General features: G+C 39.3%; 1 protein-coding gene across 1 annotated transcript in view; it reads right to left on the bottom strand.

Annotated features, from left to right (window-relative positions):
- Positions 1–2,369: 2,369 nt before the first annotated feature.
- Positions 2,370–17,388, bottom strand: part of CUL5 (cullin 5) — a 32,364-nt gene continuing 17,345 nt past the window's right edge. The window contains exons 9-19 of the mRNA XM_034074160.1: positions 15,271–15,401; positions 14,421–14,528; positions 13,757–13,821; positions 11,999–12,131; positions 11,353–11,484; positions 10,568–10,691; positions 9,621–9,796; positions 9,344–9,505; positions 8,524–8,642; positions 7,182–7,305; positions 2,370–6,011 (exon numbers count right to left, since the gene is read on the bottom strand). Coding sequence (XP_033930051.1) covers positions 5,817–6,011; positions 7,182–7,305; positions 8,524–8,642; positions 9,344–9,505; positions 9,621–9,796; positions 10,568–10,691; positions 11,353–11,484; positions 11,999–12,131; positions 13,757–13,821; positions 14,421–14,528; positions 15,271–15,401 — 1,469 coding nt within the window. The 3' untranslated portion in view covers positions 2,370–5,816. The remainder of the gene's footprint in view (positions 6,012–7,181; positions 7,306–8,523; positions 8,643–9,343; positions 9,506–9,620; positions 9,797–10,567; positions 10,692–11,352; positions 11,485–11,998; positions 12,132–13,756; positions 13,822–14,420; positions 14,529–15,270; positions 15,402–17,388) is intronic.

Genomic DNA, 17,388 nt, shown 5'->3' with positions numbered 1-17,388 from the left:
TCTTCCTCCTCCCCTCCCGCATCTGTTACTACCTCTTGTCCCCCATCTTTCCTCTGTAGTCCTTTTCCTCTGGGAGGGCTTCAAGATGTTTCAGGATAATTTGTATTTAGAATTCCAGATCTTAGATTGGAATCTAAGGAGATGAGCACCCCCTACAGCCACCACTTGAAGCTGAGCACGAGTCAGGGCAGTTTCCCTGGACTTCCCCAGCATCCACCTTCGCTGTTTAGTGAGGAATTTGTCTAGCCCCTTTTGACCTCACTGATCCCCAGTGTCCCCTGGAAACAGGGCCTCTGGCAGCATTTTAGACCAGTCTTGTGCTGGTTTTACCAAGCAGCCCTACTGATGTCACAGGGTTCTGTGAACACATTTCTGCCTTATTCTCTACCTTTCTGCTTTGTGAAGCTCATTCATGTCCATGTTTGGATTCTCTCCCAGCTGAAGCCCTGGCCATTTCCTTCATGCCACTTGGTACAGAAGCTAGTGAATAGCTGCTGGCAACCAGCCAGCCTGCTGCCACCAGGGCTGGCTGCAGCACTGGGGGATACACCTCAGCCAGGAGCTCATTTCACACCTCCTCTGCTCCTTCAGAAGCGATGGTTGAAGCCGGGGCCTGCCTGTTCAGTGCAATAAATCCTGCACTTTTACATGGGCTCAGCCGATTCCAACTGCCTGCTACAGGAGATGTGGTAAGTTCCTGACTGCCTTCAAGCAGCAGAAATCAATGACTGCAATAGAGAGTAAATCCTAAGCTGTGTGTATATATTGGACTGTGGTCTTAAAAACGAAAACCACAGTGCACTGCCTTCTCTAATGCGTTCAGCAGCTCTGCGCAACAAGAACTGCTATAACGGCACTCATTTCAAAGTTGCTAATTTTCAGTGTTTGGTCTTTCAGTCTATTAAAACCAAGCGCACTGTACTGCTCTTCCTTAGCTCAGGAGATGAGATTCGCTTTGATGTGTCCCAGATCAGCAGCTCAAAGCAGCAGCCTACACATCCCCAACCATTCTCCCTTACATGTGCATTTTAGATCACATGTGGGACTTGGAGCACAATATCCAACTGAAGATACACAGCAGATCTCCATCACTACAATAAATGAGGGTGAAATGAAGGCACCATATCCACACCTACAGAGAGAAGTCAAGAGAGATGTTGTGAGTGGAGCACAAGTCCTGTGAGGAGAAGCTGAGGGAACTGAGGTTGTTCAGGTTGAAAAAAAGAAGGCTCAGAGGGGACATTATCGTCCTCTACAGCTTCCTGAAAGGAGGGTGCAGCAAGGTGGTGCTGGTCTCTTCTCCCAGATTACAAGCCATAGGGCAAAGGCAAATGGCCTCAAGTTGTGCAATGGCCTCAAGTTGTGCCAGGGAAATTAGGGAATATTTCTTCACAGAAACGGTTCTGCCCAGGGAAGTGGTTGAGTCACCATCCTTGGAGGTGTTTAAAAGACCTGTAGATGTGGCATTTAGGGACATGGTGGACTTCACAGTGCGGGGTTAGTAGTTGGACCTGACGATATTAAAGGTCTTTTCCAACCTAAACGACTTGATGGTTCTATGTTGACATGTAAAGCAAAGAGAGAAAGCAAACAAGCCACGCTCTGGGTTTGGCAGAAGAATGAAGCAGGTTTAGGGTTTGGGGTGGGGTTTTTTTTTCATACTTAGGTCAATGATTCTACCTAAATAGTGATAAATTTACACTGGTAGGAGCTGATTCCGCTAAGGAACTCCTGTGGCAAACGGTGTACTTCTAGAGAACAACTCCACCTGGAAAACCATTGCTCAGAAAGACTGCACTGCCCTAACATGAAAATAATGTCAGCTGCCCATCAACGTCCTGCCTGCAGGAATGGAAGAGTCACTCAAAAATAGCTCTGTATCCTGTACAAGTAGTTCTAACCTTTGCATATACCAGAAAGCACAAACCACTGTGGGCAGCTGGGGCACTCTGGAAAAAAAGGAGTTGAAATGTAAGAACAGATTCACATTAAAAGGCAAGGACAGTCAGAGAAGAAACATTACATTTCATTACAGTGAAAGCAACCGTCAGACCATCGACTGGCCCCACATCGCTGTTTGTCTACTGTTCTGGCACAGCAGGCTGTGATATGCTGGAGCTGAATGACTACAGCTCATCTTTAAACACAATTTGGAAGACTAAATAGCTCTTCATATAACCTTACGTACTTGAAAATTCAGAACAAGAAAGGAACTGGAAGTCTTCACCCTTCTTTTTAGTACTCTGATCATAAGAGACTTTGGGACCTGGAATCAGGCAAATTTCATAGTGGCATTTTGCAGGAGTGGCACCTGAATTAGATTTAAAACTTTTGCAGGGGAAGACACCAAACCAGCTCACTAAATGAACAGTCTTTTATATTACATTTTTATTCTGCAAGAAAATAAATTATACAACTTAAAAAATAAAATTCAAAAATTAAGCAGTACATCAAAATAGTTCAGCTGGACTGCCATACAGAAACTACCACCATTCAAAATCGTACAGCATTATTATCTCGGTAGTGGCACACATTCAAAATTGGAAATATCATACGTAGATAGATATTACAACTCAGGAACTCAAGTTTGCTCAACACTCCAGACTACATATAGTGTATACGACAGGAGAGCTCTCGTGTGTTGTTTATTTCACAAATATGACCTCAAAGAATTACAAAGATAGCATCCCAGTCATTTAGATGAAAATAGAAAACAGTTGAAGATAGGAAATCTTTCTGTAAAACTATCAAATCTTTTTGTGTGCCAACTGTATTTCTAAATTTGCACTTTACAGGACAATGGCTTCCCAATGCAACTAAATGCAACACGTGAACATTCAGAACATTTGGAATCAGTTAAAAAGGTGAAAATGAGAAAGTCACATTGTCTTTTGGAAACACAATGGCATTACAGTCATAACAAATGAAAGATAGGTGAGTAGGAAAAGAAGGGAGGGACATTGACTGTGGAAAGAGAAAATGGAAGACTTCAGAATTGAAACTGAGATCCTCATCAAGTTGTTGGGACAGAGAAAGATTTAACAGTATTTCTTAATTGAACCCATTAAAAGTGATTTTTTCGCTACTCTCTTCTACACCAGATTTCATTCCATAGCTACTCACTGTGGCAGTGTGCATGGCAACATGCTTTTCAGATGCAGCACCTCTTTAAGCTAGGTCTTTGGACATATATATTCATAGCTAAAAATTGCAGCCTTAAAAGTGCGTTGTTGCCATATTGCAAGTGAAGAATAGTTCATTTTCATTTAGATCTGAACTTTGCCCTCCCCAAAATAACAGTTTACCCCAGCTATCTTCCTGTGCCCCAGGTGATACTAGTTTTAAGTGCATATTGGTGAAAGTGACCTGATGAATGACACTAAACACGATTCTGCATCTTGAACAGATTTGCTGGTGTGAGTCTCAAGAGTCAGTAAAAAACCCGACATCCATTTCCGGTATAAAGAAAAACAACCATGTCATAGGCACATTACCAATTCTATTTCTGCATCCCAGGTGTTGAGAAATGTAGAGATTAGGTTGTATTGGTTCACACTTATCAGTTGAGGGAACATGCAGCTCTTTACGTTTTAGCAACCTGTTGCTTTCTGCACACACTCCAGCTCCCTCAACAGCTGTATGAGATGCAGCCTCTTAAACACCTCTCAAATCTAAATCAATGGCTTCAAAATCGGCATCATCCCCTTTGCAGCTCTTTTTGCATGACAATTTCATGCCTCTTGTTCTCTGGTTAAGGGCTGGAATTTTTATGTTGAAAAGTGTGCTCAGACTGTCCTGTCCTGTCTTCCCCCAGTAATCCCAAGCGAGCATTTATTACTTCTAAATTACAAAGACTGAAAGTCTTGCAGCAGGGTCTTTTATTAGAGTTTCCTAATGTTCAAACAGTTTTTACTAGTTAACTACCCAGAGCACCACTTGCTTTTGATTCTGAACTGCAACACCATAGGGTCAACATAAAAAGATGCAGTAGTTTTAAACAGCATTGACTTTTGAGTAACCATAAAAGCATGGTTAAGATATGGGATTTCAATCAGCTGGAATTGGCCAGGTCTCGGTTTCTCTCCATCTCTCATTCTCTCAAACCTGCACTACCAAACCCCTCCTACTCAAGTAGATCTCCACATACACACTGTTCTCGGGCAGTCACACTAGCATTTACATTAGTAGTAGAGTGTGTAGCTTGTTTAAGGGTCCAAACAGCCACCCCTGCAGAGTCTGCTGTCCAGCCACTCTTACTGTACACTTTAATGAAACTATGTGAATGCAAAACTCCTCTTAACCAACTGGAAGGTTTTCCTTTTTGACTAAAGTTAATTGTATCCTTTTCCCGCTTTCCATTGAAGATGAGACTTTTAGATATAGTACTTGAATTGGGTAATTAAAAAACATTCTGCACACTTGTGATTTACAGAAGAATATTCATACAGAACTGAGTAGAGTGCAACTTACCTTTTGTCCCAGGACAGCAACTCTGCTCCAGTGTCTCATGTTATCAGTCCAGTACATGCTGGGACATTTCAGAGGAGCAGAGAGAGCAAGGCAGTGCCAAACGACTACTTCAGATGATTGAAAATAGAAGAGGTAACATTAAAAAGCTGAAATTCCTGACGCGTATTTGGCACTCTCTGCATACACTAAACAAGCTATTTTTCCTTGTTTTTTTTACCATTTCCATTAGAACTGTATTTCCTACCCTGCCAGTTTCAAAAATAAAAAGCAGAGTGTTTTTCATATAAAGATGTTGACTTCTAAGCGAGAAACCAGCCCAATGGCATTAACCTTGCATGTACGTAAAGTCACCAATGAGGAATTAGTCCGGAGATCTTCAAGTGTTACTTTCTTTCTGGGGTAGTTGTGCATCAATTACTCTTTAATGCATTCAGGTATATGCAGTCATACTTAAATATCTGGAATATAAATATTAAATGTACAAAGAAATACACTTAATATTTCTGTTCGGTATAGCAGGCCCACCCATGAAAACTGCTTTTACAGTGAGGAGAAAAAGTTTTACCTTCCCAAAAAGGATTGTAGCAAATCATCTGTCCAAATCAGGTAACAAATAACGTATATCCACGTGTTTACAGCAAACAATTTAAAAACAACGATCTCTTGCTTAAGGAAAAATATCACTCATGACTTGGAATTACTTTTATGTCACTTCTGTGTCAATTTTTAAAATCCAGTTACTAGATTGAAGCACTGCTCTAGCCAACAGGTTTTAACTGCAACAAATACGTATCAGTTGTGATGCATGGTTTGTGTCTCTCAAATGTTATTACATAAAAAGGATCAAAAGTAGACAGTACATTATTCTCTTGATCCAAAACACAAAAGTGAAAGTGCTACTTCTAGTCCTAACTGCATTAAAAAAACAAAACAAAAAACAAACCCCAACCCCCCCAAAAAAACCAAACCCAAAACAAAACTAATAGCAGTTCCTCAGTGCATGAATATTTGAATAGTTTTTCCTTGTGCAAGTACTGGTCATCTAAAAACCCAAACCTGTATTCTTCCTGGTGGGTGTAAATCAAATCTACTTTTAAAAAGTTCACAATGGGCTCTTCATGAATGCAAGTTTCCCACAAAACAGCATGCTGTTAAAAGTGTGCAACATGAAGGGAATGCCATCATGCTAGCTGAATGAAATTGGCAAAATATAGTCCTCTGTAAGGTAAGGCAGGGATCTTAATGCGTAACAAAAGTCAAAACAAGTCCTTCTGCAGCACAACAGGTGCGGCTGTCTGTCCAAGCCCCCTCCGGCTGTGTGCTCAGCATCCCGCAGAGTCCTCCAATTATGCCATATATATGAAGGTGTTGATATCCGACTCATCTCTTCTGATATATTTGTGCTCTATAAGCCACTCAATTTGCTCCTTTATCATTTTCTTCTGTGGCAAGAACATGTTTTTCAATATTTCTACCAGTTCAGTCTGAAGCTGGGCATTAGTAATTTTCTTCCGCATTTTCATTATTTGGATGATAGCCTCCTGGGGGGGGGGACAACAGGAAAAATGAGTAATGCTTTTCAAAACTCCTGGGTGAAGTTACAAAGTGACCACAGCATAGAATCATAGAATAGTTAGGGTTGGAAAGGACCTTAAGATCATCTAGTTCCAACCCCCCTGCCATTGGCAGGGACACATCCACTAAACCATGCCACCCCAAGGCTCTGTCCAGCCTGGCTTTGAACACTGCCAGGGAGCTCTTGGTAAGGCAAGGCAGCAAGGAAATCTGTATTTTTTTTTCCATAAAAATCAGACATATGCTGCCTTTCTTAGCTTAAGTATATACTGATATGCTTTCAAAGAAGTTAACAAAGGAAAAGAAATTAATACTTGCAAGAAGCAAGAGATGTAAATGCAGTCAAATCTGCAGCTAAGTCTTATACCTAAGGCGTGAATTACTCATTAAACCCTAATGTTAATTCACTCTTTGAGCAGAAGTACCCATTTCCAGCAAGTATGGCCAAGATGCTGAGTCAGGTGGTACACTCCACATGGGGCATGGCCTGGAATCTAATTTGACTAATAAGACCTGCATTTGAAGGTCAGATGAATTTTTGACACTCAGTATAGGTAATAATCTCTGATGTCTAGAAAAAAAACAAATCATTTTTTTCGAACTGTCAGCTCAAAAGACCTGACTCGGCCACAGAGAAGGAAGCTGCAGTCTGTATATCTAAGATGGACTTGGAAAGCCTCCCTCTAAAGAGAGGGCCTCTCAAAAACTCATACTGCTACTATAAAGTGTGATCCCATCTCTCAGATGACTCTACTCTCTTCATACAGAGCAATCAGAGATCTTAAGACCAGGAGGATTGTTTGCTGCTGCTGGTGGCTCCAGTCAGTCTATTTTACCATCTGCTGCTGACACCCACTACCACGCACGGCTGTACAGCTTGCTTTGAATCTGCTTTGTCATCTTTAAAAATGATGCCCTCACACATCAGAACAGGAGGCTGACAGCTACAAGTGCACAAACACACAGGCAAAAATCTGGTATTCACAAAGGCTCTAAGCCAAATGGCAAAGGTAAGTTCCAATGGAATTCAAAAGCATTTGTTCCATACATCAACATTCAGACATGGACAGCATGCAGGAATGCCAACACAATGAAAGAAACAGGGTCATCTTATATTCCTCTGGTATTTTACTTGCCTGTGTTCGTAATATTCTTAGCTGGACTATGCCTTCATTCTCCTCTTCCCGCATTCTCTCTGTAGTAAGTTGCAATCGACCAATCAAGTTTATCTTGCCCCTTTTCTGAACTTTAGCATTTTTTCTGAAAGAGTTGTATTGTATGAAAATAAGCAAAAAATACATTTTCAATGAAGGAATTCCTGTCAAAGTGAAATTGTAGCAGCAAAAGGTGCCACCACGCATCAGATATTTATAGGCTATCAGCATTGCTGCTGTGAGATGGCTGGATGACAGCTCAATGGCAGCGTCTCTGATGATAAAACCTGAATAGACCAGTATCAAAAAATCCATCAGCTGAAACTGACAGCACCTAAAGTGGAAAAGTCACCAGGACTGTGTTAAAGGGCAACATTTCAGAGAATTAGATTTAATGATAGGAAACTAGGGTTCTTTGGAGGAAGTTTTTAAAACAAAGTTTAGGAAATTGGACTGGTTAAGTCCATCAAAAGAACTGTCTGTCTAGCAGAAAAAAAGGGCCAAAACCCAGCAGGTGTAACAAAGAAAGCTGACAGCATTTCTTATGGAATCACCCACAAGCTTTCTGTACAGCCTGTCTCTTCTGTCATGCCCTCCCATCATTTCCTAAAGCTCATGATCCTGATGACAGGGACAAACATCACGGCAAACATTTAGGCAAGAAACCGAACCCGAAGAAAGCAGATTTGTCTCTCTCCCCACAGATCCAGAAGTCCAGCTGCTACTGAGAATGAGGCCCAGATTCTAAGATTATTAGCAAGGAGCCAGTTCTAATCATAGTCACTGAGAGTAAAGAGAGGCAAAGATCAAAGTAAAACATGCTGAATGTAATATTTACCATTCAGATGTTCTCTCTTTATACTATCTTATGCTCTGAGGGATTTCAAAGCACCAGTAAGAGAGCACTGCAATTCTCACTGAAATAAAGACACTCCTCTAGTGAAAGCCACACAAAAAAAAATGGCTTTTGACAGCATAAAATATTATTATGTAGTTTCACTCCTTTTTTAACACACCATTTTCTTTGGAAACTCATTAGAATAGGAAGATAGAAAAGCCTACAACTTTGCACCTGATCCCTAAGTGACCCTAAAAGACATTTTATTTCAGAGATAGAATCATAGAAACATGTATCTGAAGGGGCTGCTGGAGGTCAGCTAGGCCAGCCACTTACTTGAAGCATGACTATTGCCAAAACTAAGTGAGGACAGGGCAGTAAAGCATGTGTCTAGCTGAATCTGTCAAGGGCAAAGGTTAACTTAAAGTGAATTCCTCTAGTTATAAAATAGTACATTGTTATTTTATTTTTCAAACATCATCTTACATTAAACTGAACTCCTGGTTCACCGAGAAGAGGGTTCCTTCTGTAAAGTCTTTGGGTGAATTGACTTGAGGTTCATACAATAAAACCTGACGTTTCAGCTTTGGAAATGCTACAAGAGACTACAGAGAAAAGGGAGGGGGAAAGAATGAAAATAAAACACCAAACTTTCCAAATTGAAAAGTTACTTTTTAAGAACATAGATCACTGCTGTGCAGACTGTAGTGAGGAAACCACACAGCTTTGTTTGCAGCTGCTAGAGGGCAACATGAAGATAAAACCAGACAGCAGACACAGTTTACCCAATCTCCTTCTGAAATATGTTAGCATAAATTACAATCACAGAAAGCAGCAAAATGCAGGAACTTACAGCTACAGAAGTGGTGTTAAGTCTGACTTATGGGATTTCTCTCTTTATTCTTGAGCTAAATGATTAAAAGTCTGAGAGAGCAAACACTGAAGTTATTTTAAAGCAACATACATTTATCAGGTGCTGCTGATTTCCCCGAGTTAGACAAGTCCCACTCCACAAACCACAATCATAACTGTGTGCTTTAATCAGCATATGGTCAAAAGGATCTTTTGTTTCCAAAAACTTAAGTTTGATAATACTGGGTAGAGAAAACACATTAATGTAAAGGCTGTGTGTGCTTAGCAGCATGAGGAACCGTTGTCACAACTGATTAATTAGCATGAAAGGCATTCACATTTCAGTTTCAAAGCGTTATCTGACAGTGCTTTAAGAATACTAATCCAGTATTTCATAGTACTGGAAAAAACTCCAAAACCAAGCAGCAATCTGTTTGAAGAGAAAGGGAAATACCCATAAAGTCCTCCTAAGTTCTGCATCAGGGAGCTCAGTTGCCAGTTTAAGATTTTCAAAGCTGATCTTCTCTCTAGGTCTTTGGTTCCATGCAAACAGCACAGCTAGCTGAAATGTTGTTACCTCCAAGTCATATTGGCCAACCTCGTTCTTAAATGTTATCTGTGAACAGAAAGACAATTTTACATATAAGCCTTTCTGGATCACAAGCTTTCTTACTATTATAAATACACAGAAAATATAGTCATTGAGACTGACACCAAACCTACATACTTACAATCCCATTAGACATGAGGTGGTGCCAGTGCAGTTTTCTACCACTGTGATTCTTTTTATAGAACTCTTCAACTTCTGGGATGAGATCCTCCAGCTCCGTGGGCAGTGAGACAAACACTTTTTCAGAACTTCGGGACCAGGCGCCAGCATTTAAGATTTTAATATTCACAGAGTCAGCTGTAAGACAACATTGGGTGATGTGAATCTCCAGGTACAACAGACAGACAAAACAAAGTAACTAAATGCATTTTTTTTCTGCTCCAAATACAATTATGAAGGACCAAGTTTTCAGGAAGTCGCAGGGTGTCACCCGCTTAAACATGAGGGTACTCCATCTATCACTGCTGGCTTTCTGCCAGTAACACTGATTGCAATCTCTGTTGTTTTGGCTTGCCTCTGCAGAGCTCCTTAAGCCCTGAAGCAGCTCTGTAGCTGATGCTTGTAAGCACTGCTCAAGGGTTTTCAGCAGTAGCAGGTCCAAACCTGGATGTTCTGCAGCCAATCTCATCAGTGAAATTTAATCTCAGAAATGTGATTTAAGCTCTTCATATCATAGCGTGCATCCAGCTCTCCTGCTGGCAGATAAAGGAGGAGCACAGCATGAAGCACTCATGAAGAATGATGAGGGCATAAAAGAAGGGAGTAGTTCAGGCATTCACCTGGTTGATACTGATTCAAGCCCCTGTTTGGAATTTATTTACAAGAGTAGGGAATCTATCTACAAGACTCCTTACAATGAAAGCCCACAGTAACTTACTGATAAATGATGATATAGCTCCAGTGTCAACTGTAACAGAAAGTAGAGTCTACAGACACTTTCAATCTAGGGGCAACAATGCCCTAAAGGCTACGGTCAGTCTGTGGTTGATTTAATTTTTACCTCAATATTCAACAGGATTATTTTTCACTAAGAGAGAAGAAAATCAGCAAATAATGTGAAAACCATACCCGGTAAAGCAAGCTTATTATTTTTGTGCATTTCTTTGAAGGCTTGGTTCAAGTCTTCAGACACTTTGATATCCTGGAACATCCTAGCCAGCTTGTTTACATAGTCTGCTGGCATTCCTACTTCCTGTACAAACAAACAGAACACTAAACTATGACATAAACAACTACAAACAGAAAGCTTTACTTGCAAAATAAACTCAAAAAAAATGAAGAGCATGAAAGTACACAGGTATCAACAATAGAAATATAAATGCAATGCAACATAAATGCAATATAAATGCAACATTTTTTTTCCCATGGGTCATAGCTAGTTACCCCTTCAGGGCATATGATAATTCTTTTAAAGAAATTCAAGTGCTGAAAAACATCTGCATGCATTAAAGAATCAAGGAATTCTGAGATTTGAAGGAATCATGAGGCATGCAAATCATTCTGATTTACATTCAATTTCACAATTAGAAAACATCTCCAATTAATTTACACACCTACACAAGTACTCCACATTTTGCTCATTTGCATACAGAATATATAAAGCCTTCCGATAATCAGATGCGATTTTTAAAAAAAATCTATCACTACCTCTACTACGATTAACATTTATTTTAAGAAAAGAGCTACACTTTTGCTTTCAGGAAGTACTGCAATGAAACAGATGTAGAAGTAGTCCTAAGTAACCTGCAGTATAAGATAGAACTCTCCTAAGCAAGAGGGATATCTGGAGTTCAAGAGTGGGAATTAGTATCACAACAAGAGGCACAACCAAAGAAAGATGTCAGGCTACTTACTCTGAGCCATTCCACCATATTCTCCTCAATTTCACTATCAGCTGATATATCTAATATCAGTCGTCTTGTTAAATGAGCTTTGTGATACCGCATGAAAACATCTTTATTCTGTACATATTTAAGGACCAAAAGCTGTCAAAAAAGTAGATTTTAATATATTTGTGTTATCAATCAGACAAATCTTTGAATGCTGATCTAATGCCACTGTAGACTATGAAGAAGAAAAAGGCTACTTGATGTTGCCTTAAGAGCAACTGTGTTAATACTGTTCAGACACATCAGTTATGAATCTCTCACCACACCTCCAATTTCTTCATGTGCCCACCATCAAGAGCCTTCTCTTAAATCAGAAAAGACATTGACATTGGTATGTAAAAGTCTCCTGTATTATTTTCTAGACTAATATTAGTTACTGTAATACATGACAGTCTGATATAGGCATTTTCAGTTTGTGAACTGACAGAGACATGAAACACTGCCTGCATTACAGGATTTAAACACACATATGCTGGATGACATAATAATCTCTTTCCCCTGTTATTATACCTTGCATAACTGTTTTTGAAGATCAAGGCCTCCACCCACACAATGAAATAACCCAAACCCATTCTTCAGAATAATCAAGAAGTAGAAAGCAAAAACATACCACTTCTTTAAGCTTTGCTTCAATTTCTTCAGAGGTTAGTTTTTTGCTTAGTGGTGTTTTTCTTAGCAACATGTCACAGTAATTAGCAAGAAGCTCAGGGCATTTGGATTCAGGCTGTGTTTTCAATCCAACACTAAATAAAAAAAGAACAACATATCTTCAAAACGTATAAAATCTTGCTATTCCAGAGTAGCCACACTGCTAACAAGGCAGACCACTCTTTCCTGATCACCTTGGCAAGGATCCTGGTGGTGAATTCATATCCTTGTTAAACTAACTAAGAATTAGGGAAAACTCCTTTTTCTTGTTGAAAGAATAAATTCTACCAAACATTTTCAGACAACTTTTAATTTTAGAACTGTAACAATGAGGGATTACACTGAAATTACAGTTTGAAACAACTAAACATTGTATGGCAGTAAATGTTTCAGTAAAGGATTAACAAATGCTGCACTGAAATGTTTCCATCATCCTGTCAGTATGCTCCAACCAAAGTTTCAAGAACAGCCTCCTGTACTGCATTTCACAGACTGCAAAGTGCAACACATGTATCACATAGTAACAGGATAAAATTGTTTTAGAACAGGTATAAAAGCAGACTGGCAGCTTGGACTTTAAAAGCAGGTTAAACAAGAAGATACTACAGTAGACAGACCTGTTCCTCAAAATGCATGCAAGCACAAGGTCGTGTTCTGCACCCATGTCTAGACTGGTGAATAAAACAGTGCCAAGGACAAATCCCTATTTCTAGAGTCAGATGGCACCAACTGCACTGCTACTCTCAAAGATCCAAACCAAAGGCAGCAAGTAAGATTGTAGGCAAGTTGCAGGGATTCTCAGGAATTGATGTTCTTGCTCATTCTCTCACCCTCCCATCAACTAGCATAGACAGTGCTAGATCTCTTCAGACAACTTGTCATTTTTAATTCATGAAGCAGCTTGCAGGCTAGTGACTTCTGCCCTCCTAAATACCATTTGGAGTAAAAGCAGATCACTGGTCTTTTGGTTAATACAAGTCAGAACCCTCATTTAAGCAATGTGCTCCCAGCGATTTCTGAACAAATCAGACTATACATATAAGCAACCCCAACCACCTAAATATATACAAACTCTTACCCAAGTGGCACACCACATGTTAAATGTTAACAATCAAATAACTGTCTGCTAGGTTCTCTTGGCTGAGTTAGCAGAATGGCCACAGTAAGCATGGTTTTCCTTTTTGAGTCTCACGGGCCTGCTTAATCTACTGAAAGTTGTTTGAGCTAACCTGGTTAATCCTGCATTGAAACAAAAATGTAACACCCAGCCAGGCCACACTCACAGTTGGTGAAAAGGAGGTAGGAAACAGCTTCTAGACAGTTACAGCTTAATCAGCTACAGTTATTCCCATAAAGATTACTGCCTCTATTTTCCCTCGGACTTCTACTGAAGTTGCAGCAGCTATATAGCTCAGCTTTTTGGAATTCATAACTTGGGAAGGTATTATTAAATCAAGCTAACAAGCTGACTTATTCCTCTACTATAAAAGAATAAATCCCCAGTTACTGCAAATAAACTTGAGTTTAAACAGGCTGCTATTCACTGATCCACTGCCATGTGAAGAGTCTTACCAGAGGTTGATAAGGAATCTGAAATTCCATAACATAAAAACCACAAAGCACTTTTAAAAACAGTGTTACTTTTTGAAAGTATTTTAAGAGAAGCTCAAACTTTCAACAACTTTAAAATCTCGATTCAATTGAAGTTTGTATGCCTTACCCCTTTTGCTTCAATGGCAATTCAAGTTTAAATATTGTAGCATCATTCACAACTGCTTTGTACGCCTGAAAAGTAATTACAGATTATTAGGGCTTCACTCAATTTCTCTCTTAAATATATGAATCACAGAAGTTTTACATCTTTTTTAGATTACCGTAACATTAATTTTTTCATTAAATTAGCTCAAAGTTTGCAGGTATGATTTTCAACATGAGAGTTTAAATCTTGTGACTTAATTTCCCATTCACTGCTGTTCTGTGTTTCCTCATTTCCATTAACATCCAATTCCCTTTAAGCAACAACTTAGGAAGTGATTGCATAGAGCAGGTTGCATATCTGAAGTCATGAAACTACACCCAAACATGTAGTAAATTCTAAACATAAATATATTTCTGAATCAGACATTAAAGTGCTCAACATAAAGATCACCTGCTGTGCTCTACAACATCACAAAGCTGAACACAAATGCAACTTTATGAATGACTACAGCACAAACTAAAAGCTAATCAGTTTGAGGCAAGTTTATTCAGTATTTTCAGCTACTTCCTTGAGTAAGAGCAGCTTCTAGATTTAACAGTGAATGGGCACACAGATTTCAGAGACATCATAACACGAACGACACCAATTCTCAAACTGAAAACAAATGAGCCTCAGAAACACATACCTTATCTCTTGCAGTTAGAAACCTTGGATCATCTTGAAAAGCTTCTTTAACCAACTTACTAAATCGATTAAATAGCGTGAGCAATTGCTCTACGTATTTCTCAGAATCCTAGAGTGGAAAAATCAAATGAAAAAAACAAGTTCTAGAGAATTCAGGGTGAGCTTTCATATAATGCTCTAATCTGTACTAATGCAGTACCCTCAGGCCTGCGTACTACAAATGAGCATTTTATCTTAGTTCTTTGTACTGAGGAGCTTTACAGCATCTAAATGTCAACACAGACTTTCAGGATAGTATTCCAACATACAAGCATATATATAGAGATAAAAAATACGTAACTTTCAAATATTTTGTAATGACTTCTAAAATAAAGCATGTTTTCAAGGACCAATAAAAGGCACATCCTAATTGCTGTACATACTCAGGCTTCCTAGACCCAGACAAAAAGATGATAAAAAGCTGAAAAAGAACAGTGTGGGAAAAAATGTTTAATATCCACACTGAACAACCCCTCAAAGATTGAAAGCAAACTGCAAATTTCATCAGCAAGTTAGAATGCTTTTAATTAAGATGCTGACATGATCCTACTATGTAAATATCCCATGCACTTAATTTATAAGTTTTTCTATACTACAAATCTGAATCATGTTTTAAAGCTACAACTGAGAACAAAAGGAATAATTATTCTTAAGACATCTAAAAGTGTTTCAATGGGTCAAAATTTGAAGTTTAAACATAAAATCTTAAAAAATTATTTCACTGTTTCACATTATGTCCCCAAAATAGAGAATATTTAACTTCTGAAATATTGGGTTTTCATTGTTATTTTGTTAAAAACCAATACACTTACAGTAGTAATAGTTTCAGCAGCAGCTACCATATCTGCAAGTCCGGCACTAACAATATGTTCTTCCAAGTCTTTTAGCATAGGCTCTATGCCATTGGGAACTTTATCCATCAGTGAAAACATTAAATGCAACTCTGAAAGATACAAATACTGATAAAGCCACCAGTCAAAGACCTGTATAAAAACCAAATATACTGCATTTCTGCAAGCACCTCCCAAGCAGAACACTTAATATGTACACAACAGATAAGCCAATTCATCCCTTAAAAGGAAAGATGTTTTGAACAGTGTTCTAAGTCTGGTCCCACAAGGAAATTCTTCTGAAGGCAGAAAGAGGTATTTATTACAACATAATACTTGCTTATGCATGCATCATCATAAGTTTGAATAAAACTCACTAAAGTCTATTGCAATTTGGACTTAGTCCAGTTTCTTAGTATAACTGCCTTAAAATCCCTGGCAAAATGGGATTCTCTCAGTTGGAAGCCCACAGGAGTGTATGAAGGAAATTGTATGGATTCAAGTTAATTTTGACTTTTTTTTTTAAATTAAAGGCCAACAGAACTGTCTTTCATATCTTCCAATGCCATCTCCAATGTTTTGTTTTAATTAAAAGCATACCAAATTCTAAAGTAACCAATACTAAGGTAAACAGCATTTCTTCCTTTCTGTTTTCCCAAAGAGTTTATTTAGTTTTTCTGAAAGTTACCAGTTCAAAAATTTTAAAAACTGATCTGGTTTATTTGTTTGCTTTTTGTGAAGGTATTTCAAGACTGCTAAGAAACCCCTTTCAAAAGTACTGAAACATCATTAATCATCTCATAAAAGCTTTCTACAAAGGAATACCTGGATTAAGGTCACCAGACTGTTTTAGAAAGACCACAGACATTTGAGCTAAACACAGCAAAGGACTCTGCTTAATAAAGTAGAACAAACCCATCATGGACTTTGATTCTTTTTTTATAGAAAAAAAGAAACTGATAGATTCGCTTAGCTCCTCAATGCTGTTATCTACTGTGAAATGAGACAAAAGCCAGTGGCCTATCTGTTTTATCCTCCGCCATACTTTTCTCAGCAACCCCACTAAAGAGGAAACAGATGTTATCAACTTCTGGATCCCAACAACTGTTGCAGGAATAAAATAGAGAAGCAATGCACACAGAAGAACAGGAAAAAAAATTGTACGTCTATCTAAATGTATATAACAATACAAATTTAAGAATGGAAACTACAAAAAACCCTCAATAAGAACTTGCAATTCTACTAAAGACCACACAAAATGGCCTAGAAGTGTGACCTTGACACACTCAATAGGTGGGCCAATGAAAACCTCATGAAGTTCAACAGGCCAAGCGCAAGGTCCAGCACCTGGGCTGGGGCAATCCTAGGCACAGATACAGGCTGGGTGGAGAATGGATTGAGAGCAGCCCTGAGGAGGACCTGGGGGTACAGGTTGATGAGAGCTCAGTGTGACCCAGTAGTGTGCACTTGCAGCTCAGAAACCAACCATATCCTGGGCTGCATCAAAAGGAGCCGTTACCAGCAGGTTGAGGGAGGTGATTCTCCCCCTCTGCTTTCTTGAGACCCTTCCTGCAGTACTGTGTTCAGCTCTGCAATTTCCCAGTGTAAGAACGATGTCAACCTGCTGGAGCGAGTCCAGAGGAGGTCACAAAGATGGCTTGCTCAGCCCTGAGAAGATAAGGCTGCAGGAAGAACTTAGAGCAGCTCCCAGTGCCTAAAGGGGCCTACAGAAAATCTGGAGATAGACTTCTTTAAAAGGTCCTTCGGTGACAGGACAAGGGGGAATGGCTTTAAGCTGACAGAGTGGAGACTAAGATATTGGGAAGAAACTCTTTATTGTGAGAGTGGTAAGACACTAGCACAGGTTGCCCAGAGAAGCTGTGGCTGTCCCATCCCTGTCAGTGTTCAAGACCAGGCTGGACAGGGCTTTGCGGAACCTGGTCTAGAAGAAGGTGTCCCAGTCCACGGCAGGGAGTTAGAACTAGATGATCTTTAGGTCCCTTTCACCCCAAACCACTCTATGTTTCTGAGATTTCAGGAACCAGACAAAAAAATGGTGACAGAGGTATTCTCAGTGCAATTTAAAAGTACTATAAATGA

This window comes from Melopsittacus undulatus, chromosome 2, assembly GCF_012275295.1.
Source record: "Melopsittacus undulatus isolate bMelUnd1 chromosome 2, bMelUnd1.mat.Z, whole genome shotgun sequence".
Classification (NCBI taxonomy): Eukaryota; Metazoa; Chordata; class Aves; order Psittaciformes; family Psittaculidae; genus Melopsittacus; species Melopsittacus undulatus.
The sequence above is the reverse complement of the archived record's forward strand: the minus strand, read 5'-3'. Positions and strand labels throughout refer to the sequence as shown.